The sequence below is a fragment of the Physella acuta genome, unplaced genomic scaffold (assembly GCF_028476545.2).
Source record: "Physella acuta isolate Inbredline_101_S28 unplaced genomic scaffold, ASM2847654v3 ptg001581l, whole genome shotgun sequence".
In the NCBI taxonomy this organism is placed as follows: Eukaryota; Metazoa; Mollusca; class Gastropoda; family Physidae; genus Physella; species Physella acuta.
In genome coordinates this window covers 106,283-129,570 of record NW_026733095.1, presented here as the reverse complement: position 1 = coordinate 129,570, position 23,288 = coordinate 106,283, and the positions used below count along the sequence as shown (strand labels likewise).

Here is a 23,288-nt window from a genome sequence, read left to right as displayed (position 1 = left end):
CGTAAACTGTGATCACTGACTTTACGACTTAGCTCGTTTACCAAAATTAAAATTACATTTCTCAACCTTTGAACTCTTCAAATATGCCTTAAACAGATCTAGAGAAAAAGAAGAGATGATAATCTAATAAATTCTAAAATTATCTAGATCTATGTTCTAGGTCTATAGGGATAGGGTAAAGAAGGGCACTAAGAGACACATTTTTTAGCACCTGTACATTTTTAAGGGACTTTTAATTGGTTTAAATCTAGCATTTATAATTTATAATTTTATTTATAGCCTATCATCAGCATTTCAGCAGTTCAGTTGAATCTCGATGATTTGGGGCAATTATTATATTATATTATAATAGCCTATATATATATATATATATATATATATATATATATATATATATATATATATATAGGCCTATATTAAATTAATAACTAATAAATTCATTTCTTGTTTTTTGTTATTAACAGGTGGTGGATGGCGCAGAATTTCTGTTGTTTTAACTCAAACGCAAGACAATCTTAAAAATGTCATCAATCAAAGAAAGTTTGAGCACCCTGGTGACTTTCCTTGAGACATACAGGGGTAGAGATAAAGTAATCAGACTGGTAACTTATGGTGCAATGTTTTTAGGAGGAGAAGGCAAGACACCCCGTCAACAAAAGTGGAGGAAATTATCTTCAGAAATGAGTGGTTGTCGTGTCATTCTACGTTTGTTTGATGACTTGTCAATGCTTTTATACAACATGTCCACTAGCTTTGGACTGAAGGTTTGTTAAAAATTCTATTGATAGCTGTCTAGTTTAAAAAAAGGGTCAAGAAACTTTTTAATATTATTTGAACTCAGATTTTTACATGTTAGGCCTAATAATCACATTTAATGTTTGTGTAACTGATGAGAAAGACATTATCTTCTACATTGTTGATGATGCCTAGACAATTACATTTTGGTTTTATCTGTATCATACTGTGTGCTGAATAGAAATATTATAAAAACTATTTAAGATTTACAGACACTCCTACTTCCTTTTTTTGTGTGTATATATTTTGTATATTCTCATTAGTTAGTAATATCAACTGATTGGTATAGTATGTTAAAAATTTCCATACTTAATTAGCTATGTGTATAAATAGCTGCTAGTAGTAACACTATTCTCTAAACAAATTTAAAAGCTAAATGGGTGAGGTTTTTTAACATTACATTACAAGTAGTGCTTAATTTCATTTCAGGAAAAGGGTATATTAAAACCACTTGAGCTTTCTATAGCTCTATTCAATCAAGCCTACTATCCCTCTGAACACTTAGCTTGGTTGAGGCAGAAGTCATTGCTAGCAGGGAGTCCAACATTGTTCTCATTGCTGGGACTTATTTTCTGGACTCTGTCCCTTTTAGGAGAAATTATTAAGTAAGTTTTATATTGTGGGATATTTCCATTGTATTAATTTAGAAACTGTCTTTTGTCATGCAAATGTTAAGAGTTTTGACAACACCAGATACATTCACATAAAGTAATTGCTGTATTAAGTGGAAGTTTTTCATATTGTCATTCATGGATTATTGTCTTGCAGATCATTTATAAAAATTAGGAATTTAAATTTACAAGCCAAGAACCTGCACAAACAAAAAGCTTTGGATAGAGACAGGTAATTGGTTTGAAGAAAGTTTGGGTTATTTGGTGTATTTGGGTGGAGCAAACTGTGTTTATCAAAGAGTTGTGGTAGTGGCATAAATGTGATGAGGTGGGTTTTCTTGTTTTCCTGGACCTTAGATATGGGGGCTGATGCAGTTTATGAATAGTTTTTGAGTGATTGACTTAATGTGGTCTTTTTTACAAGCTTTATATTTAATTCTAAATTTAGTTAAACACAATATTTGACATAGTTTAAAGTAGTGAAAGACAACAATAAAATGTGCATAGAAATTAGATCATAAAGTCATACTATTTCAGGCTTACTTTATTACAAATTACACAACTAAATGAAATAACTAGTAGATCTTTTAACTATGGTTTTTTTTTATAGCTCTGTATTAATAACATATTTGTTTACTTTGGTAGTGTTGGATACAGCTCTTCACAAAATGCTGAAATTGAAGAAAAACTAAAAGCTATTTCTCGTGGAAAAAAGGACCTTGTTCTACTGATTATCCAGCATAGCTCGGATTTCATCAATGCTATTTCATGGATGCCGCCTGGAGTATTATGGGCTGGTATGCTCAAACCTTCAACCAATGGCATCATAGGAACAATAGGAACTGTGATTATGATTTATCGTAATTGGCCTTCCAAGAAAACATGAGCTGCGTCATGAAAAACCTAAGCCACTTGTGCCTTTTTATCATGTAAATTTGTTGAAATTTTATTTTTTAAACAGATTTTATTGAAGTTTTTAAACATTTGAGCAAATAGCCACCACATATTAAAATGTTTGTTTGTTCTTACTTAAGTTTGGTGGAAGAAGTTGGGTTTCTGTCATCTTTTAATATCTAGCTTAAATAGATAAGCACATAAACCCATTACATTTTTAATCAGTGAAATATACAAGTAAAACAGTATGTGGTGCAATGCGTATATTAGAATCTTGAAGGCACTATGATTACTATGAACTAATAGTATTGAAGCATGAGTCTAACTTGTTTATAAACATTTTTGTTTATTTATAGAAAACTTGCTTTGATAATGTAAAATGAACTAAACTGCAAGATTCTAATTTCATTTGTTTTCAACTTATTTGGGGAACAAATTATGCTACTAATGTCTAAAATATCTCTGTAATAACTCAATTGTATTATACTGTACCTATAACATGGAACTTCATACATCATCTGTGTAATCACTCAGGAAATATTGTTGTGATGCATGTTTAAAGTTTTTTTCACTTGTGTAATATCCTGCATTGTTTCTGTTAACCTACAGTCAGTTAATTTTGTGGTTAATTTAGTGGTACGATGTGGTCTGTAGTACTGTTGTTTAGATTTTACACATCATTGCCTTTCATTTTCAGTTGATTTGAAAATTGAAAATGGAATGCATGTGAATTATGGACTATGTATGAGCTAATTAAGTGTTGCTTGTTAAAAGGTTTTTAAAATCTTTGTTTTGTTATATTTGTTTCTAGTTTTGTATAATGAATGATGTCGTGCATGGAACTGGAAGACTTATTGCTACAGTGATAGTTTTATGTCTGGAGATTGTGTCATTGCGTGTGTTAGTCTCATTTATGAATTTATTAAGTATAGAAGAGTTTTATTCCTACCATTTATGTGAAGTAAGTTTTATGTCTGGAGATTGTTTCATTGTGTTTGTTAGTCTCATTATGAATCTATTAAGTAAGTGAAGTAAGCTGTGTCACTTAACAGAATGTAAACCAATGTAATTGCTTGTTATAAAGTTCCATTTCATGTAACAGATATTTCTTTTATATTTACTATTTTATTTCAATAAAAAGTATTTGGATTTTAAAATATTATCTTTTGTTTATTGTTTTGGTTGGTCCTGTAGTGTTGATGTTTTGTTATTGTTTTGGTGGTCCAGTACTGATGTTTGTTATTGTTTTGGTTGGTCCCAGAGTGTTGTATGTTATTGTTTTGGCTGGTGCTGTAGCATTGAAGTTTGTTATAGTTTTGGCTGTTTCTGTAGTGTTGTTGTTTGTTATTGTTTTGGCTAGTGTTGTAACATTGAAGTTTGTTTTAGTTTTAGCTGGTGCTGTAGTGTTGTTGTTTGTTATTGTTTTGGCTGGTGTTGTAGCAATGAAGTTTGTTTTAGTTTTAGCTGGTCCAGTAGTGTTTATGTTTGTTATTGCTTTGGTTAATCCCAGAGTGTTTTATGTTACAGTTTTGGCTGAAGCTGTAGCATTGAAGTTTGTTATAGTTTTGGCTGAAGCTGTAGCATTGAAGTTTGTTACAGTTTTGGCTGAAGCTGTAGCATTGAAGTTTGTTATAGTTTTGGCTGGAGCTGTAGCATTGAAGTTTGTTATAGTTTTGGCTGAAGCTGTAGCATTGAAGTTTGTTATAGTTTTGGCTGGAGCTGTAGCATTGAAGTTTGTTATAGTTTTGGCTGGAGCTGTAGCATTGAAGTTTGCTATAGTTTTGGCTGGAGCTGTAGCATTGAAGTTTGTTACAGTTTTGGCTGAAGCTGTAGCATTGAAGTTTGTTATAGTTTTGGCTGGAGCTGTAGCATTGAAGTTTGTTACAGTTTTGGCTGAAGCTGTAGCATTGAAGTTTGTTATAGTTTTGGCTGGAGCTGTAGCATTGAAGTTTGTTATAGTTTTGGCTGGAGCTGTAGCATTGAAGTTTGTTATAGTTTTGGCTGGAGCTGTAGCATTGAAGTTCGTTATAGTTTTGGCTGAAGCTGTAGTGTTGACATGCTGGCTGTGGACCTCTTCTACTGTTACATATGGAGATGTATGTTGTTATGATGACAGGGTAAATTATCTCAGTATCCTAGACACATATCTCACTGACAAAAGTTCTGAGAGATAAAATGGCTCAGATCAAAAGTTATCATGGTCAAAAAATTTGATGGAGAAATACCCACAGAAGTTATGGTATGAGTCAATTGCGCATTAATAAAGATTTTCTTATTTCATTTTTTTTTGTTTACTTATTTAATAGTTTATTAACTTTGAATGTATGCAAAAATATATTAATTAAACTTAACAAAATATTCATATATACTTATAGGGGGAACTTCTATCTAGAAGAGGCTTTTTATTTGTCTAAAGAATTAGTTTTCCGTCTATAGTCTTATGAGCAGATTTCTTTTAAATAATTAAGTCGCATTTTAATACCTGATTTTTTAATACAGCCAGTGGCTGTAATATGATTTTCTGCGAATAAACCTATTTTAAAACGCTAAAACAAAAACTAATAGGCATTGTGCTTGTTGTCTCGAATTTAATGTTCTTCAGACCAATGCAGTCTTTTCTCTAAAACAGGTGTAACCCTTTTTGTGAAAACAACATGTAAAAATAAACACTGAAGGTCGATTGTCTCCCCTGTGCTTATAGTTGTCCGTGTCAGAACCATTTGCACAGCATAAGATTCGTATTATGAACCAATCAAATATGAACGAGAACCACATCTAGATATTTTATGTTAGTGGAGGTTAGGGGAGTTGTCGCCCAGTTCAAGCCTGCCTCAAACTGAGTCTAAGAGATTATGTTTTAACTCTCCTTTTTCTCCAATGTTGGTGCAGTCATCTAAGCACCTCTCACACCTGGAACAACGGTTTAGACTTGTTCTGCGTGGGTCTGGAGTTATTGTTATAACAGCGATGAGGACCAACGTTGCATAGTCTAACAATTAGTGTTTGTGTACAGTCCCATATAAACCTTGCCCGGTTATAACTTTTTAAAGATTTGCGGGTGATTCTGGGTGGTTGTTGTTGTTTTTATGTTGCTCATGGTAGACATATACCTACTGTAAACCTTCAAACAAAACCTGTTTACTTGAGCTACATTCGTACTTGCGAATATTACAAAAGTTTTCCATGTACCTACTTAACACGCCTATCAGAGGTACTTGTTCAATAAAAACCACAGACTCTTCAATTTCTAAAACCATTTAAACTACTACACCCTAATAAAAAAAATTTTAAATTATTTTTAAAAACGTGACCTCAACCAAACTCTAATTATGTTTTCAAAAATTATCTTTAGTTTAATGGACTAAAAAAACAATTACATATCCTAAAATATTGTTAAAACAGCACATTCTATAACCTTATATTTTAACAGGTTATCGTGTTATAATTTTTATGCCCTAAGCCTACAATGTCTAGTTGTCAGCCTTGGTAAACTTGACCATCTCTTCAGTGTGGTACTGGTCAAACTTGGATTTGTCCCCGTACATGAAATGTTTCGACATGTCAGGAGAGAAACGACTGGCTGGTGGCTTGCGTCCATAGACCTGGTCAAGAAAGAGGTCAAAAGGTCAAAATAATGCCTTTATTATGAAGTGTTTTTTTAACTCCCCTGTGATATGTTTGTTTAGCTTACAAATGCAAAATGTGTTTGTTTTTATTTTAGATCCCATATGATGTACTAATGAAACTGAGCACTGATGCAACTGACATACCTCTGCCACAATCCCGATGTAATGTTAGCAATTACCATAACACAGTCCAACATACCTCTACCACAACACAGACCAACATACCTCTACCACAACACAGACCAACATACCTCTACCACAACACAGACTAACATACCTCTACCACAACACAGACCAACATACCTCTACCACAACACAAACCAACATACCTCTACCACAACACAGACCAACATACCTCTACCACAACACAGACCAACATACCTCTACCACAACAAAGACAAACATACCTCTACCACAACACAGACTAACATACCTCTACCACAACAAAGACAAACATACCTCTACCACAACACAGACTAACATACCTCTACCACAACACAGACCAACATACCTCTACCACAACACAGAATAAAAATACCTCTACCACAACACAGACCAACATACCTCTACCACAACACAGACTAACATACCTCTACCACAACACAGACCAACATACCTCTACCACAACACAAACCAACATACCTCTACCACAACACAGACCAACATACCTCTACCACAACACAGACCAACATACCTCTACCACAACAAAGACAAACATACCTCTACCACAACACAGACTAACATACCTCTACCACAACAAAGACAAACATACCTCTACCACAACACAGACTAACATACCTCTACCACAACACAGACCAACATACCTCTACCACACCACAGACTAACATACCTCTACCACAACACAGACCAACATACCTCTAGCACAACACAGACTAACATACCTCTACCACAACAAAGACAAACATACCTCTACCACAACACAGACTAACATACCTCTACCACAACACAGACCAACATACCTCTACCACAACACAGACCAACATACCTCTACCACAACACAGACCAACATACCTCTACCACAACACAGACCAACATACCTCTACCACAACAAAGACCAACATACCTCTGCCACAATCCTGGTGTAATGTGAACAATTACCACAACACAGACCAACATAGTTGACTCCCAGCTCCTTACAGGACTTGGCGAAGTTTTCTATCTCACTTCTTGTGCACGTGTGGCCAGGTAAGTCATACGGGAACGACTGTTTACCTGGGGAAGGTTGAATGAAGATATTCATAGACAACACAATCTTGGCACCCACCGTCACTACAATACCTGCGTGTATCAGTGGTCACACAACACAATCCTGGCACCCACTGTCACTACAATACCTGCGTGTATCAGTGGTCACACAACACAATCCTGGCACCCACTGTCACTACAATACCTGCGTGTATCAGTGGTCACACAACACAATCCCTGCACCCACTGTCACTACAATACCTGCGTGTATCAGTGGTCACACAACTCAATCCTGGCACCCACTGTCACTACAATACCTGCGTGTATCAGTGGTCACACAACACAATCCTGGCACCCACTACAATACCTGCGTGTATCAGTGGTCACACAACACAGTCCTGGCACCCACTGTCACTACAATACCTGCGTGTATCAGTGGTCACACAACACAATCCTGGCACCCACTGTCACTACAATACCTGCGTGTATCAGTGGTCACACAACACAATCCTGGCACCCACTGTCACTACAATACCTGCGTGTATCAGTGGTCACACAACACAAGCCTGGCACCCACAATACCTGCGTGTATCAGTGGTCACACAACACAAGCCTGGCACCCACAATACCTGCGTGTATCAGTGGTCACACAACTCACCTGTGTCCGGGTCTTGAAGAGATTGCATGGTGGGGAACTTCTCAGAGGTTCTGTACGGTACAGGTAGACACGCTATAGGACCCTGAAGCGGAAATGGGAATTTTTTGAAGTGATTGTGGGAGAAATAATGTTCAAAAGTGTGATATAGTATGTTTACGTAGTTTGTCTTTCAACTTAATTTGTTTCTTGTTTTCTGTATACATAGGTGTATTTATACATTTGATGCCATTGAGCATAATTCGATTTCTGTCACAACGTTGTTTGTAGATATTTATCCCCTCCAGTATAAGACTTGTTAGTGTTTCTTGACGGGGTGTGGTAGTGAGGACGATATCGGGGACAAATTGGTGGGGGGGGGGGGGGCGGGGGGCGGTTGACACCATGGATGAAAATTCTTGCATTTACTAAGAAAACAATTATTTTATAAACATCATACCCTCGAGGCAGAAACCAAATGTAACAGCTTAATTTCGCCAAAGACCAGAAATGAATAAATGATGGTGGTATTGTTACGCACCTCGAACACCCTCCCTTCACCCCCCCCTCCCTCTAACTAACTCCGCACTACGCCACTGCCTGCTATGCCTATCAACAACCCACCTTACAGGCGGCCCTGATTTTCTTCATCAGACCAAGGATAGAGCCCGGACCTCGGCCACAGTTGAGGCCAACCACAGCAGCACCCGCCTCCTCCAGCTGCCGACATGCGTCTTCAAACAGGACGTCATCAAAAGTGTAGTCGTGTCCTGCAGATGCTAGTGTGATGACTGCTGGGACACCTGTGTTTCAGGAGCATACGTACCTACATCAGTTACTCAGTATACAAATATTGTACTCATTTGTTCCTTTATATGTAGGTCTATACAGCAGATTGGACTTCTTCTTCGTTCTTAACTTTAGTGTTGGAAGCGATCCCCCTCCAACACAATTAAGGATACGTGTCAACTGGTTATACGTCATTGAGGCCATTGAATACGATTTCAGCCTGCTTTTTTTTTTTGGATTTGCTTCCATAGCCTCTGTCCAACCAAGAACAAACTACAAGGCAGCAGTTGTTTGATTTTGGAGTTGTCTCTCCTAGAAGAGTGGCTGTCCCCAGCTAACGAGCCTCATCTGCCCGAGGGTTCGAACTCGAGATTGGACTAAAGTTAGTGTTTTTTAATAGCTCAAAGAAAACCCACCTTTTCCGTACTTTTTGATGGACTCAAGTGCAAGCATAGCCTCGCCAAGCTCACCAAAAGTTTCTCCAACGATGTAGTCGACGCCTTCCTCTACTGCCCACTCAATTTGTTCCTATGTTAAAAAGAAAAATCAATTATAATTTTAAAAAGTCAAAAAAGTAAATCAAAGATGCCTATTTCTAGGACTTTGCAAGTGTTTTTTTTTACACTATTATATCAAACACTATGGATGCTCAGAAATAATCATCATTCATTCTCGTTGGGTTTTATGGGTTAAGGACTTAAAAACCGAATACCCCAGGAATTACTAATTATAGATTTGCTAAAAACACGTGTACTTTCAAGACGTTTTTTTAAATAGGCTCTTGTAAAAGTAGGCTCTTTACTAAAACATAAACAGGTGTAAGATTATTCTATTAATTGCTATGATTTAACTTATAGTGTCCAATACAATTGGCAATTGTGTTCAAATAATTCTTCCCTCTTAAAGATCCCTGACCTTAAACATGGCTTCGGTGGCTTTCTTGGAGCTGTCGTCATCCCTCTTGTAGATGGTGGAGTTGCAGATGTTGCCGGCAAACAACGTCCCCGTTGACCTCGCCACCTCGCGAGCTATCGACAGAGCTCGTCTGTTCATCGTCTCCAGCTCATCTTCCCTCCCCACAAGACGGAGTTTCTCACGGTGGCCGTAGTACTAGTGGTCAGTGATGGTCAACAGTTGAGTACCATTAATATTCAGTGGTCAGTGATGGTAAACTACTTAGTACCATTAACATACAGTGGTCAGTGATGGTCAACAGTTGAGTACCATTAACATACAGTGGTCAGTGATGGTCAAACATTAACTACCATAGTACTAGTGGTCAGTGATGGTCAACCACTTGGTACCATTAATATACAGTGGCCAGTGATGGTCAACCACTTAGTACCATTAATATTATAGTGGTAGGTAGTGGTCAACAAATGGATTTTTTTTTTAAATTCACTTCAGGACAATATATGTAGGAATTACTTTACATAGATGTTTTTAAATACGGTTTAACTAAATGGTAATCCGAAAATGTGTACTAATTTTCTGTAACTTCGAGCAGAGGCGTAGCGTCAGGGGGGAGGGGGTACATATGTCACCGGGCGCCGACCCTAGGGGCGCCAAAATAAGCTCATTTTAGCTGCTATTTTGAATTATAAATATAAAAACTATATGGGGGGCGCCAAATTGAAATTTTTTTTCCCGGGCGCCGGGAGGGGTCGCTACGCCTCTGACTTCGAGCTAGGGTATGGAAAACAAAAAAAAAAGGCTTAGAACCGTTGACTGATCGACTACTAACAACATAGACAAGTGAACTTGTAACTTACCGTAAATGCTAGTACGACTTCACTTCCGGCATGGACAAACTCCTCGTGCATTATCTTGACCAAATCTGGACGTTCGATGACCACTTCTGGTACAAAAGCACCCGCCTGCAAATAGCCCCGTCTTTCAAATTCAAAAATGTATCCTTCCGCGACCACCAGACTCCCGCCATTTGCCAAGCGCTCCAATAATGATCCTGTTTGATTTTAAAAAGATTTTTTTTTAATATGTGTGGATCAACATGATAAATCAAATTATTATGTCACTTTTGAAATATTGATTTGTCCATAACCTGAATTGTTCAGCCAAAGAAAATGAGAATAGTAAGTGTCATAGCTAAAAAGGGAAGGACGATGCATAGGCACATTATCTCTTCGTGTAATGCTCTCGCCTCGTCTTGAGGATTTCACTACTGTGTGCATCTATTGTCTCTCAATGTAAAGATGAGATATCGCATCTGGTAAGCAGGTTTTGTTGAAGTACCGGACAGTATCACTTTACGTTTCTTTATGGTTTTCATTATAGAAATAGATTTGGCCATCGTGTCTTTTTCTGTACGTCATACCTCATAAAGTAGAGAACTCTAACGAAAACCTAAACACTGTTCTAACGCTACAAAACAAATACGGTTGTGTCTAGGAAAACAGAAAATATATTTACAAAAACTATGAGGCGCAAGGATTAAGGACTGAGTGAGTTGTTAACTGTCACATCAGGTGATAAGTACCACGGACTGAAAACGTTAAGAAAAAGAGTGGATATGAGTCGGGCCAAGTCGTTGGGAATGTGTGGACACTGCTTTAGCCTAGTCAAGGTTTTGTTGACCAATAAAAATTTTGTGAAATCAAACATACAGTAATTATATTCCAGTCCGCAATTTGATAGTTTAAGCTTTTGTCATTGAAACTTAGAATGGTGTGGTTGTACTCAAGTGAAGTAGAGTTCACTTGTTTCTGTGACCTCGGCATATGAAGAGATAGTGTGGTCAGCACTATGCCCAGCCGCCTTTACTTTCCCTTACGTGAGTTAGGTAGTAGGTACCCATCAGAGTTGGGTGGACTCAGGGACGGTCTACTGACTTGAACCCGGATTCGAACTTGAGACTTACGGGTTAGTAGTATGGCTCTCTACCGCTAGACCACTCCGTCCCATAGATATTGTTTTATTTGACATAAAAAGTGTACTTGTATGTGTTACTGTCTGTGTCACCAGGCCAATCAATAATCATACACACCGTAACATGATTAATGTGTATTTGTGTAAGATTATGCTCAACTTCTTCTTATTCATTCCCAGAAGTTGGTGGTTGTCGCTTGTTTTCTAATAAGTTTAATCAGATGTTCACATCACACGCACTTTACATAATTGTCGCTTACTTTCTTGTTACACGTTTGTGTGTTATTCGTGTAGCCATAACACATGATCTGTGCCAAACATTCTGCTAACACAGCTGTTACATGTGTGTGGGTAGGTGGGGATGATTGCAACTCACAACTGTTCAAACATGTGGCGTATGTGTTATGTGTAGCGTGCAGGTTTTTACAAGCCACATGTTCATAATTTTTAAAACTTCTTTTCAAGTTAATTTTATTTCTATAACCTACAGTCGTTCACCTCTACCACGGCCGTTATCTGGCCAGTGAATTGAGATAAGAATATTGTCGAGTTGGTAAGATACAAAAAAAAGCTTCTTTTTTTTAAGTGTTTAGTGTATTAAATGACATCCTATTAAGACTACCTCACTCTAAAACATTATAAAAAAATTATATTTCATAGAGTCAGAACTGTTTTTTCTTTTTTCTTTGAATATAACTACTACATTTTAAACTCTCTCGTTAGTGATTAAAGAGGACATACCTGACTGCGCCATCTTGAACCTATAAGACAATGAGACTGTGGCTGAGAATTCAAGTTCTGTTGTACTGAGTCCTATTTTTTTTTCACTCTCGTATAATTGAGTCAAGCAGCATTAAAAGTAGAGCAAATGGTGATTACAATAGAATCAGGGGTGTAACCGAAAGAGGACACTCTACTTCACCCCACCAACGGGCGCCCGGTGGGTTAGTCTATTTGGGGAGGGTCTTGCTTATATGTTGTTGTTGTTTTTTTTATTTCACGATAGATATTTTAACAGCTTCAACATCTAAAAATTAAAAAGAAGCCAATTCGACACAAACTTGTTTTTTTTCTTTTGAGGGTCGGAGTACAAACAGCTTGAGTTGACCGCTGGGTGCTGCATATTTCGGAATCAATGGCAACAAACCGCTGCCCTACAAAAGTACACAAAAGATGCGCTGTGCATTATGAAACAACGTTCCTTCCCCCCCCCCCCCCCCCCACTGAATGCAACAAATCCTCTTTTTCATTATAAAATTTAATTTTACAGGCGTTCATTCACTAATGTTCGTAAGTTTATTCAGTTTTAAAAAAGCGAAAACTGTACGTGCGGGGGGGGGGGGGGGTGTCTATGATAACGCCATTGTTGTATGTAATACCTAACCACTGAAATACACTGAGCACGTAACCCTAGCCTAAAGGTTCGGCCTGAAACATAGGTCCTAAAGCTAACTTACTTCACCAATTCGCTAAAGATAAATAACGTGCTTTATCCCAGTGTAACAATTTCTGTTCCATTCTAATGGTGAACTCGGCCTTTTTAACTTGGGGGGGGGGGGGGGTATTTTTTCACCAGATAACTAAAATAATACCGTGATATGGTTGTCTATTCTGATCACTAATGTTCTGTTTATTTAAAGTAACCATTATTATGTAGACTACCCGTCCCAGCCAGGCTCAGCACTGGCTTTAGTAAAAACGTGTATGTAAGAGATCGTGAAGTGTGTAGTTATTAATAAGTATTATATACCCGGAGCTACCCGGTTTTTTTTTTAATTTATTAAATTTCTAATTAATGTCTATATGCAAAATTAATATAGAAAATGTATAACCCTAATCCTAACTTTAAACTAAACCATAACCACAACCAACCACAACCGCAATCATAAACGAACATAGACCTGGACCTAAACTTTCACTCCTGCTCGCACTTCTACGACTAAAAAAATAACAAGCACATAAACACAAACATAAACATAACCCTAACACTCACCACAACCACAAACAATTAAACAATTACGTAAACCCTCTTCTCTCCCCGCAATTCTACGCTTAAAAAAATAACATTTAAAAAAAACACAAACTCAAACATAAACACAAACAAAAACCCTAAACCTTAATACATTTTCAAAACATAAATAAAAACACACACAAAAACATAAGCATACGCATAAACCATTTCTCACCACAACCTCACTCAACCACAAACATCAACATATACACCTACACCAACACATTTGCACCTAATTCAACATCTATTCCAGAGTTTCGTCCAGGCATCTCTTCGGGGGGGGGGGGGGGAAAACGCCCCCTTCCCCCCCCCCGAAGAAAGTCTACCGCCCCCCCCCCCCGAACAAAATGGAATTTATATAGAAAATATATACTTATGACAATGTCCGCCCCCCGAAAATTGTTGTCCGCCCCCCCCCCCCCCCCCCCCCCCCCCCGAAAATTTCAAGTCTGGAAGTAACACGGATTTATTCTTCTTTATATACTATATCTAAACCTATATCTAACCTATTCCTAACATATCCTTGAGCTATCCCCACCCGGATCTCTCTCTAAACGACTGCAACTATTTGGGGTTGATTGACCTTGGGACTTAATTAATAGGATAGGGTAGAACGACAGGGAGTAATTAACAGGCTGTTATTGTCAATCTTCAAAACGCTCTCCGTCCATTTCTGCTCGTCACACATCGTCAGAAAATTGACCTCATCCCTTCCAAGAATATGATGCCAATAATGGACTGTCCTGTTAAATCTAACTCCCGTTCAAATTAAAATACCCCTAACTTTCAATTTAACATAAGCTAAATGCGTATTTAATTTATAACAAATTTCTAATGTTTTAACATACACAAACACTTTATCCAACAGGGTTTGTTGCTTCAAAAATAATCGAAATGTTCACTTCATGATCTGTTTTATGTATTAGATAATGTTTTTAATAATCTCAATAACACATGAATTTAGATACGTTTTAAAATACATCATTTAATAATTTGAACTCAATATTTCAATACTAGATTATCTGACTACAAAGAGCATCCGCCAGAAGCATATGAAAACTTGTGCAGACTTAACAATCATACTATATTTTCAATAGCTATCTGACTGTCAGACTTTGTAAAAATTGACCATCTCTTCAGTGTGGTACTGGTCAAACTTGGATTTGTCCCCGTACATGAAATGTTTCGACATGTCAGGAGAGAAACGACTGGCTGGTGGCTTGCGTCCATAGACCTGGTCAAGACAGAGGTCAAAAGGTCAAAATAATGACTTTATTTTTCTATTTCACCAAAGGTGTAGGTCTATTATTATAATTAGGTTTTCTGTGTGTATATATAAAGTGGCTTTTTAGCTCCCGTCTGAAAAGTTTAGCTTACAAATGCAAAATGTGTTTACTGATTATTTTAGATCCTTTACAAAAGGTAGCCCCGCAAAGAAAGTGAGCCTTGAAGCGACTGACAAACCTCTGCCACAATCCTGGTGTAATGTGATCAATGGCCGCAGCACAAGCCAACCTCTACCACAACACAGACTAACATACCTCTACCACAACACAGACCAACATACCTCTACCACAACACAGACCAACATACCTCTACCACAACACAGACCAACATACCTCTACCACAACACAGACCAACATACCTCTACCACAACAAAGAAAAACATACCTCTACCACAACACAGACCAACATACCTCTACCACAACACAGACCAACATACCTCTACCACAACAAAGAAAAACATACCTCTACCACAACACAGACCAACATACCTTTACCACAACACAGACCAACATACCTCTACCACAACACAGACCAACATACCTCTACCACAACAAAGAAAAACATACCTCTACCACAACACAGACCAACATACCTCTACCACAACACAGACCAACATACCTCTACCACAACACAGACCAACATACCTCTACCACAACACAGACCAACATACCTCTACCACAACACAGACCAACATACCTCTACCACAACACAGACCAACATACCTCTACCACAACACAGACCAACATACCTCTACCACAACACAGACCAACATACCTCTACCACAACACAGCCCAACATACCTCTACCACAACACAGCCCAACATACCTCTACCACAACACAGACCAACATACCTCTACCACAACACAGACCAACATACCTCTACCACAACACAGACCAACATACCTCTACCACAACACAGACCAACATACCTCTACTACAACACAGACCAACATACCTCGATCACAACACAGACCAATATACCTCTACCACAACACAGACCAACATACCTCTACCACAACACAGACCAACATACCTCTACTACAACACAGACCAACATACCTCTGCCACAATCCTGGTGTAATGTGAACAATTACCACAACACAGACCAACATAGTTGACTCCCAGCTCCTTACACGACTTGGCGAAGTTTTCTATCTCACTTCTCGTGCACGTATGGCCAGGTAAGTCATACGGGAACGACTGTTTACCTGGGGAAGGTTGAATGAAGATATTCATAGACAACACAATCCTGGCACCCACTACAATACCTGCGTGTGTCAGTGGTCACACTACTCACCTGTGTCCGGGTCTTGAAGAGACTGCATGGTGGGGAACTTCTCAGAGGTTCTGTACGGTACAGGTAGACACGCTATAGGTCCCTGAAGCAGAAAAAGCAAATTAATAATAATGTTTTGATAGCGTAATACAGAATGTTTACATAGTAGATGTTTACATCGTTGGCTTAGAATGGAGTTGTCCAACAAAGGATGATAGACGAAACGCTGCCCATTTAAAAGCGAATACCGCTAAATATATTATTAAGCATGATATAGCACCATACATAAAAGAAAGGTGTGACACCCGAAAGCTAGTACTTTGAGTGGCCGCTGACCTTGCGATGCCACTGACGAACCCTAAAGTTCTGAGTAGAGTATGGCATTGGTGATTGAGAAGAGTATTTCATACCCTGTAGGCAGAAACCAAATGTAACAGCATAATTTGAAGAAAGATGGGGGTCGGCGTGGTCGAGTCGGTAAAGCTCATGGTTGCTAAACCGAAAAGTCTCGAGTTCGAACCCTCGGGCAGATGAGGCTCGTTAGCTGGGGACAGCCACTCTTCTAGGAGAGACAACTCCAAAATTAAACAACTGCTGCCTTGTAGTTTGTTCTTGGTTGGACAAAGGCTATGGAAGGAAATCCAAAAAGAAAAGCAGGCTGAAATCGGAGTCAATGGCCTCAATGGCGCATAACCAGTTGACACGTACCGCTTAATTGTGTTGGAGGCGTGGTCGAGTCGGCAAAAAGAGCATGGTTGATAAATTCGAACAAAGTCTCGAGTTCAAACCCACTGGCAGATAAATCTCGATCCCCTTCAACACTAATAATTAAGAACGACGAAGAAAAAGAAGAAAAGATGAAGAAAGATCAAATCTTGATGTTGTAACACACACTCACACATCTTTCGCCACCCTACGCCACTGACTGCTATGGCAAACAAAAACCCACCTTACAGGCGGCCCTGATTTTCTTCATCAGACCAAGGATAGAGCCCGGACCTCGGCCACAGTTAAGGCCAACCACAGCAGCACCTGCCTCCTCCAGCTGCCGGCATGCGTCATCAAATGGGACGTCATCAAATGTGTAGTCGTGTCCTGCAGATGCTAGTGTGATGACTGCTGGCACACCTGGGTTTCAGGAGCATACGTATCTACATCAGTTACTCAGTAAAGACATCTTTAACTCGTTTATTTCTTTATATGTATACCGCTGATGGGCCATTTGTGTTTTGAACAGCAAAATTGAAAGAAAAATAAGACAGTATTTTTTTTCCCAATTTTTCCAATTTGTCCTAGTTTGGTAAGAACATATTTAGATAGCTCCACATTTTCCTGACTTTTTTATTAATTGTGTTGCAATCATGTTTAAATAGCTCAATAAAACCCACGTGTTCCGTACTATTTGATGGACTAAAGCTAGTATTTTTAAATAGCCCAATAAAACCCACGAAATCCGTAAAGCTAGTTTGTTTTAATAGTTCAATACAACCCACCTTTTCCGTACTTTTTGATGGACTCAAGTGCAAGCATAGCCTCGCCAAGCTCACCAAAAGTTTCTCCAACGATGTAGTCGACGCCTTCCTCAACCGCCCACTCAATTTGTTCCTGTTGTAAAAGATGTTTTATAGTCGAAAACACAAATAAACTATGTCTATTTCAAGTACTTGCAGGTATTTTAGAAGCATAAACTGTGTACTTTCGACAGCTATATAAAAGACGTTGAATCTGAGAATTGAGCCCATGTTAGGCTTGGATAGGGTTGTAGTGTTCAGTAGTGTAGCGAGGGGGGGGGGACATATGTCCCCGGGCGCCGACCTTAGGGGGCGCCAAAATGGGTTGGAAAAATAAATTGAAAGGTTGAGGGGGCTGCAAATCGAAAGTTTGAGGGGGGTGGGTGCAAATCGAAATCTTGGGGGGAGGGGGTGCAAATCGAAAAGTTTGCCCCCGGGCGCCGGGAAGGGTCGCTACGCCTCTGGTAGTGTTAGAGTAATTAGAATCGAATCCGCGTAGGCTATCTACTCCGCTAAAACAGTTTTTACATTTAGAGGCTTTAAATTCATTGTATAGGCTTACTGCAGTGTAATAATTAATGAAGTTAATTTGGAGAAAAAACATACGCATTATGATAAAGAAAACAAATACATCTTACAGTTTTGTGCCTAATACAATTGGCAATTGTGTTCAAATAATTCTTCCCTCTTAAAGATCCCTTACCTTAAACATGCCTTCGGTGGCTTTCTTGGAGCTGTCGTCATCTCTCTTGTAGATGGTGGAGTTGCAGATGTTGCCGGCAAACAACGTCCCCGTTGACCTCGCCACCTCACGAGCTATCGACAGAGCTCGTCTGTTCATCGTCTCCAGCTCATCTTCCCTCCCCACAAGACGGAGTTTCTCACGGTGGCCGTAGTACTAGTGGTCAGTGATGGTCAATCATTTAGTACCATTCGTATACAGTGGTCAGTGGTGGTCAACAGTAAAGGAGAATTATTTTATAGTGGTCGGTGATGGTCAACAGTTGAGTACCATTAACATACAGCGGTCAGTCTTCTTCTTCGTTCTTAATTTTTTGTTTTTCTCACGGTGGTGGTAGTACTAGTGGTCAGTGATGGTCAATCATTTAGTACCATTCGTATACAGTGGTCAGTGATGGACAACAGTAAGGGAGAATTATTTTATAGTGGTCAGTGATGGTCAACCACTTAGTACCGTTAATACACAGTGGTCAGTGATAGTAAACTACTTAGTACCATTAATATTATAGTGGTAGGTAGTGTTCAACAAAAGAGTATTTAAAAATCACTTTTAAATACGAAATTGCAAAATTCTAATCGGAGAATGTGTACTCATTGTCTCCACTGTTTCTTAACTTCGAACTAGGGTATGATAAATGAAAAAAGGCTTAGAACTGCTGACTGATTTATTACTAACAACTTAGAGAAGTGAACTTGTAACTTACCGTAAATGCTAGTACGACTTCACTTCCGGCATTTACAAACTCCTCGTGCATTATTTTGACCAAATCTGGACGTTCGATGACCACTTCTGGTACAAATGCACCCGCCTGCAAATAGCCCCGTCTTTCAAATTCAAAAATGTATCCTTCCGCGACCACCAGACTCCCGCCATTTGCCAAGCGCTCTAATAATGATCCTGTTTGATTTTAGAAAGGTTTTTTTACAAGTAGATGCACGTGGTAAATAAAAATACTATGTCATTTATGTAATATTGTTTCCTTAAAACCTGATTTTTCATCGAAAAAACAATCAGAATATGAAATGTCATTGCTAAAAAAAACAAGTTAATTAAAAAGTCTAGTGACATTTATGCACAATTTCCTTATGTTATCTAAAAATAGCTCTGACGTATAATGCTGGGGTGCATTCAAGCTAGGAGAACGATCGGTTTGTAGGTGTTTATGTAATTTTTAATTTTGTGACCGAACGAAAGGATATTTTTGAAAACTTTTTCTGCAATATTGTTTTAAATTAGAGCAGGAATCGATTTGTAAATGTTTCAAGTCGCTAAGTGGTCTAGTTGCCGAGATATGGGCCAAAAACTGCATTTTTTCGAGGTTTTTTTGCTTTTCCGTGAAATTCAGGAAGGAATTCCGGAATTTTTTTGGCCCACTATCATCCTCGTAACTTGCTTAACAAATTTGCTTTTGGAACTAGTCCTCGATATTGCTTCGTTGAGGAGGAGATACGACTTAAAGCTGCGAACACACACCCATACATTCATACATCCAGAAATGACGGGTTAATAAACGCAATTCTTCAGAATGGAAATTGCGCTAAAAACTGACACATGACGCCAAATTGAAATTGAGCTCAAATCTGGTTAAAGATGAGGATCCTTAGCCTCTTTAGAACAGCAACCCATCTAGGAGAGAAAATTCCGAAATCAACCTGGTGTGGAACCCCTAAGGCAATTGGATTACCAAGTCTTGTTTCCAAAAGAAAAGTTTAGCAGTTTTTTTAGACTGTACCAACAAAGGTTGAGAGAGGGATCGAGATACAAGGGCAGTCCATGATGTATTCGTCTAACGCGTCTTGGGGGGGGGGGGATTTATTGTGCACCCATTTTCTCCCGGTGTAGGGTGGAGCCATAGCATCTCTTAACAGGGTATTTTGAAGTACCAGAAAGTATCAATTAATGACTGTCTATGGTTTTCATTATAGAAATAGATTCGGACACAGAAACTCGTCTTTTTCTGCACGTCATACCCCATAATGTAGCGAACTCTAGCGAAGACCTAAAACCTCTACCAATGTTCTAACGCTAAATTCCCAACGTCGTTGGAAATGTGTGAAACACTGCTTTAATCTACTCAAGTTTCCGTAGATAATATATTGAAATTTTCAAGTATTGACCAATATTAATCTTGCGAATACATACATTAAATATATGGTGGTTCGTGCTTTGGCCACACTTTGTGTTTTGCCGTAACAAATATATTGATAGTTAAAGCTTTTGTTCATAGAAACGTAGCATGGTAAGGCTGTACTCATATCGCCATTCAGTGTAGTTTTTGGGGGTGGTTGGGAGATATGGTTTTCTATGATAAATAAGGTGTTTGTGGGTGTGTTGCTGCCCGTGTCACCAGGCCAATCAATAATAATACAAACCGTAACATGATTATTCTCAGACTCCTCTGAGTTGTCCTGCTGGACCCATAATAGTGGTCTTAATAAGAAGTTGGTGGTTGTCGCTTGTTTTCTTATGCATATGTTCACAACACACGCGCTATGCAGAACGTTACACAAGTGTCGCTTACTTTCTTGTTACACGTTTGTAAGTGTGTTATGCATGTAGCCACAACACATGATATATGCCAAACATTCTGCTAACACAGCTGTTACAGGTGTGTGGGGGATGTCTTCAACTCACAACTGATTAGCTGTGTGGCGTATGTGTTATGTATAGCATGCGGGTTTTTATAAGCCATATTTTAGAAAGAATACTCATAAGCCTATAATTTTATTTCTAAAACCAACTGTCGTTCACCGCTATCATGGGCCGTTATTTAGCCAGTGAATGGAGATAAGAATTTTGTCGAGCAGGTTACATTTTTAAAATGTAAAAAAAAAAAAAGCTTTTTTAAAAAGATGTCTTGTGTATTAAATGAATTTCATCATTATAGGCCTACTATTAAGAACTACCTCGCTCTATTTGCAACAACAATATTAAAAATATATATTTCCTAGAGTAAGAACCGTATATGTTTTCATTTGTGCTTTTAATTTAACAGTTACATATAAAACTATTTTTCAAAACAATTTTGTCAACGAGGTAAAGAATAACGGACGTACCTGACTGCGCCATCTTGAACATGGAGACAATGAGGCTGTGGCTGAGAATTCAAGTTCTGTTGTGCTGAGTCATAATTTTTTTCAGTCTCGTATAATTGAGTCAGGCAGCATTGAAAGTAGAGCACATGGCGATTACAATAGAATCAGGGGTGTAACCGACAGAGGACACTCTACTTCACCCCACCCACGGGCGGGTCAGTTAGCTGTGTCAGTTGGCGGGGAGACCTGCTTATAGGTTTATATTTTTTTAAATTTCAAGGTAGATTTTAAACTGCTTCAACATCCAAAAATTAAATAGAAGGCACATCGACACAAACTAGCAGCAACAAATCCTCTTTACAAGCTTTTATTTAGTTCGCAATGTCTGTTTGTTTGTTTGTGGGTTTATGGCAAATTTTGTAACTCAATTTTGAACCACTTCTAATATAGCCATTTCGTTCAAACTTTCCAGATAAGTTCCACTTCGATGACAATACAAGTCTATTTTTTTTTAAATTTAATTAGATGTTTCATTGGTCATTTAAAATTAATTAAACGGTTTCGAAACTAAAGGAGATTTTAAAAATTCAAACACTCGATATATTATTATATTCAATACAGAAGGGGAGATAACTAGTTAGACGCTATCACACTAACAGTCTGGTGAGCTGAAGTTCATGAGAATGTTTACAATCGTTGAGCCGGTGAAAGTAAGTGGAAGTAACAAGATTAAGGACTTGCTGTCGTCTGCAAAATATGGTCACAGACAGCTGCTTTAAAGGGGCAGATAAACGTCTTTCAGATAGCGACAAAAGCTGTTTATAAATGTGAGCGGCTGGAGTGTGTTTATCTGTTATTATAATTATTTGTAACTAAGAAGGCGAATGTCGCTTTTTATGTTCCTTTGAGGATTGTTGTGGTTTTTAGTTAAGTAGTCCGCTATTATGGCGCTGATATGATTTCGATTTTTACAATGGTTTGTAGCCTGGTTATTGTGTCTTGTTTATATTTTAATGTTATTATTTATGCAAACTTTGTTTTGAATTGTTGCTCCACTTTGCTTTATGTCCTGAATGTAAGTTATTGTTGTATTAGGGACTATTTTCTTGTGCGTAGCTTTGGTTTCTTTGTTCGTAGTATTGGGTTCTTTGTTCGTGAATGTGGGGTGTCGACAGGGAGGGACGTTCTGCTGGAATGTCGGGGCCTGTGTGTTAAAGAGTTTCTGTGACACCTTTATATGGTGTATGGTAACGTAGGGTTATTTTTATAGTGTTTTATTATGTTTTCCATATTTTTGTTTGCTTATTTTGTATACAAAGTGACTACGTACTAGATCTATTTAGTCTTGACTTTGAGAAGTTTCAATGTTTGTTTTATCCAGACCACGTGGTAGCACGATGGCCTGGGTTTAGTCATGGATTATTGTAGATTTTACTTTCATTTATGAGAGCCTCTTGTTTAGGCTGACAATTGTGTCAGCTTACTGCCTTGTGTATAACTTTTTTTACATTTTAAATTGATTTGTCTTATTTTTCCTCTTTCTAGGACGGTGGTCCGAAATTGGGTGTTTTGTTTCGTTGAGTTCTGTTTGTTTTGTAGATCTATGTCTTGAGTGTTTTGTCTAGATCTAGATTCTGTTTTTTTATAATAACTTTTGGTTCCATATTTATTATTTTGTGAAATAAATTTTATATTATTGTTAAAGTTTTTTTGTTTTTAATTTAGACTAAGGTTAGGTTATTAACCAGCCTGGGTTTAGCCGGGCTTGCACTGACCGGACAGTAGTTAGTTAGATAAGCCTAGGGAAGGGTAAGATAGATTTTAAGGTATCCCCCCCTAGCAGGGCTTACAAATTGGTAGCACGAGTGGGGTCAGTGCTTTAGTCTAGTTAAAGTTTTGTTTTTTTGATAGGGCTAGATGTAGCTTAGATAAATTTTTGTTTCTTGATAGGCCCTTTATGGAACCATTTGTGTTTAGTTTTTGT

General features: G+C 38.2%; 3 protein-coding genes across 4 annotated transcripts; 1 reads left to right on the top strand and 2 right to left on the bottom strand.

The window, feature by feature from the left end:
* The first annotated feature begins 55 nt into the window (after positions 1-55).
* LOC131928985 (peroxisomal membrane protein 11C) lies at positions 56-3,451 on the top strand. Of its 2 annotated transcripts, none has more exons than XM_059285169.1 (5): positions 56-175; positions 465-764; positions 1,225-1,400; positions 1,564-1,638; positions 2,052-3,451. In XM_059285169.1, exons 2-5 carry the CDS (start codon positions 522-524, stop codon positions 2,290-2,292), a joined length of 735 nt encoding a protein of 244 aa, XP_059141152.1. In that variant the 5' UTR covers positions 56-175; positions 465-521; the 3' UTR covers positions 2,293-3,451. The 2 variants fall into 2 exon arrangements, with proteins under 2 accessions (XP_059141152.1, XP_059141151.1); XM_059285168.1 differs by having other exon boundaries at positions 65-213.
* Positions 3,452-5,627: 2,176 nt separating this feature from the next.
* Positions 5,628-12,286, bottom strand: LOC131928984 (betaine--homocysteine S-methyltransferase 1). Its single transcript, XM_059285167.1, has 8 exons — positions 12,183-12,286; positions 10,328-10,521; positions 9,471-9,665; positions 8,972-9,083; positions 8,391-8,569; positions 7,791-7,872; positions 7,011-7,159; positions 5,628-5,902 (listed from the first exon to the last, which is right to left on the bottom strand). The coding sequence occupies exons 1-8, from the start codon at positions 12,193-12,195 to the stop codon at positions 5,771-5,773; spliced, it is 1,056 nt and encodes a 351-aa protein (XP_059141150.1). The 5' UTR covers positions 12,196-12,286; the 3' UTR covers positions 5,628-5,770.
* A 2,233-nt stretch (positions 12,287-14,519) lies between these two features.
* Positions 14,520-21,455, bottom strand: LOC131928983 (betaine--homocysteine S-methyltransferase 1-like). The gene is made up of 8 exons (XM_059285166.1): positions 21,326-21,455; positions 18,973-19,166; positions 18,231-18,425; positions 17,510-17,621; positions 16,966-17,144; positions 16,038-16,119; positions 15,800-15,948; positions 14,520-14,686 (listed from the first exon to the last, which is right to left on the bottom strand). Exons 1-8 carry the CDS (start codon positions 21,345-21,347, stop codon positions 14,561-14,563), a joined length of 1,059 nt encoding a protein of 352 aa, XP_059141149.1. The 5' UTR covers positions 21,348-21,455; the 3' UTR covers positions 14,520-14,560.
* Positions 21,456-23,288: the final 1,833 nt, after the last annotated feature.

Excerpts from the sequence above, each read along its gene's own strand:
- LOC131928985 (XM_059285169.1), top strand. The coding sequence starts at position 522 with ATGTCATCAATCAAAGAAAGTTTGAGCACCCTGGTGACTTTCCTTGAG. Across the intron at positions 765-1,224 it reads CCACTAGCTTTGGACTGAAG|GAAAAGGGTATATTAAAACC; the intron begins GTTTGTTAAAAA and ends ATTTCATTTCAG. Across the intron at positions 1,639-2,051 it reads AAAGCTTTGGATAGAGACAG|TGTTGGATACAGCTCTTCAC; the intron begins GTAATTGGTTTG and ends TTACTTTGGTAG.
- LOC131928983 (XM_059285166.1), bottom strand. The coding sequence starts at position 21,347 with ATGTTCAAGATGGCGCAGTCAG. Across the intron at positions 19,167-21,325 it reads GTTCAAGATGGCGCAGTCAG|GATCATTATTAGAGCGCTTG; the intron begins GTACGTCCGTTA and ends AAAATCAAACAG. Across the intron at positions 18,426-18,972 it reads AAGTCGTACTAGCATTTACG|TACTACGGCCACCGTGAGAA; the intron begins GTAAGTTACAAG and ends ACTGACCACTAG.
- LOC131928984 (XM_059285167.1), bottom strand. Across the intron at positions 9,666-10,327 it reads AAGTCGTACTAGCATTTACG|TACTACGGCCACCGTGAGAA; the intron begins GTAAGTTACAAG and ends ACTGACCACTAG. Across the intron at positions 7,160-7,790 it reads TCTTCAAGACCCGGACACAG|GTAAACAGTCGTTCCCGTAT; the intron begins GTGAGTTGTGTG and ends AACCTTCCCCAG.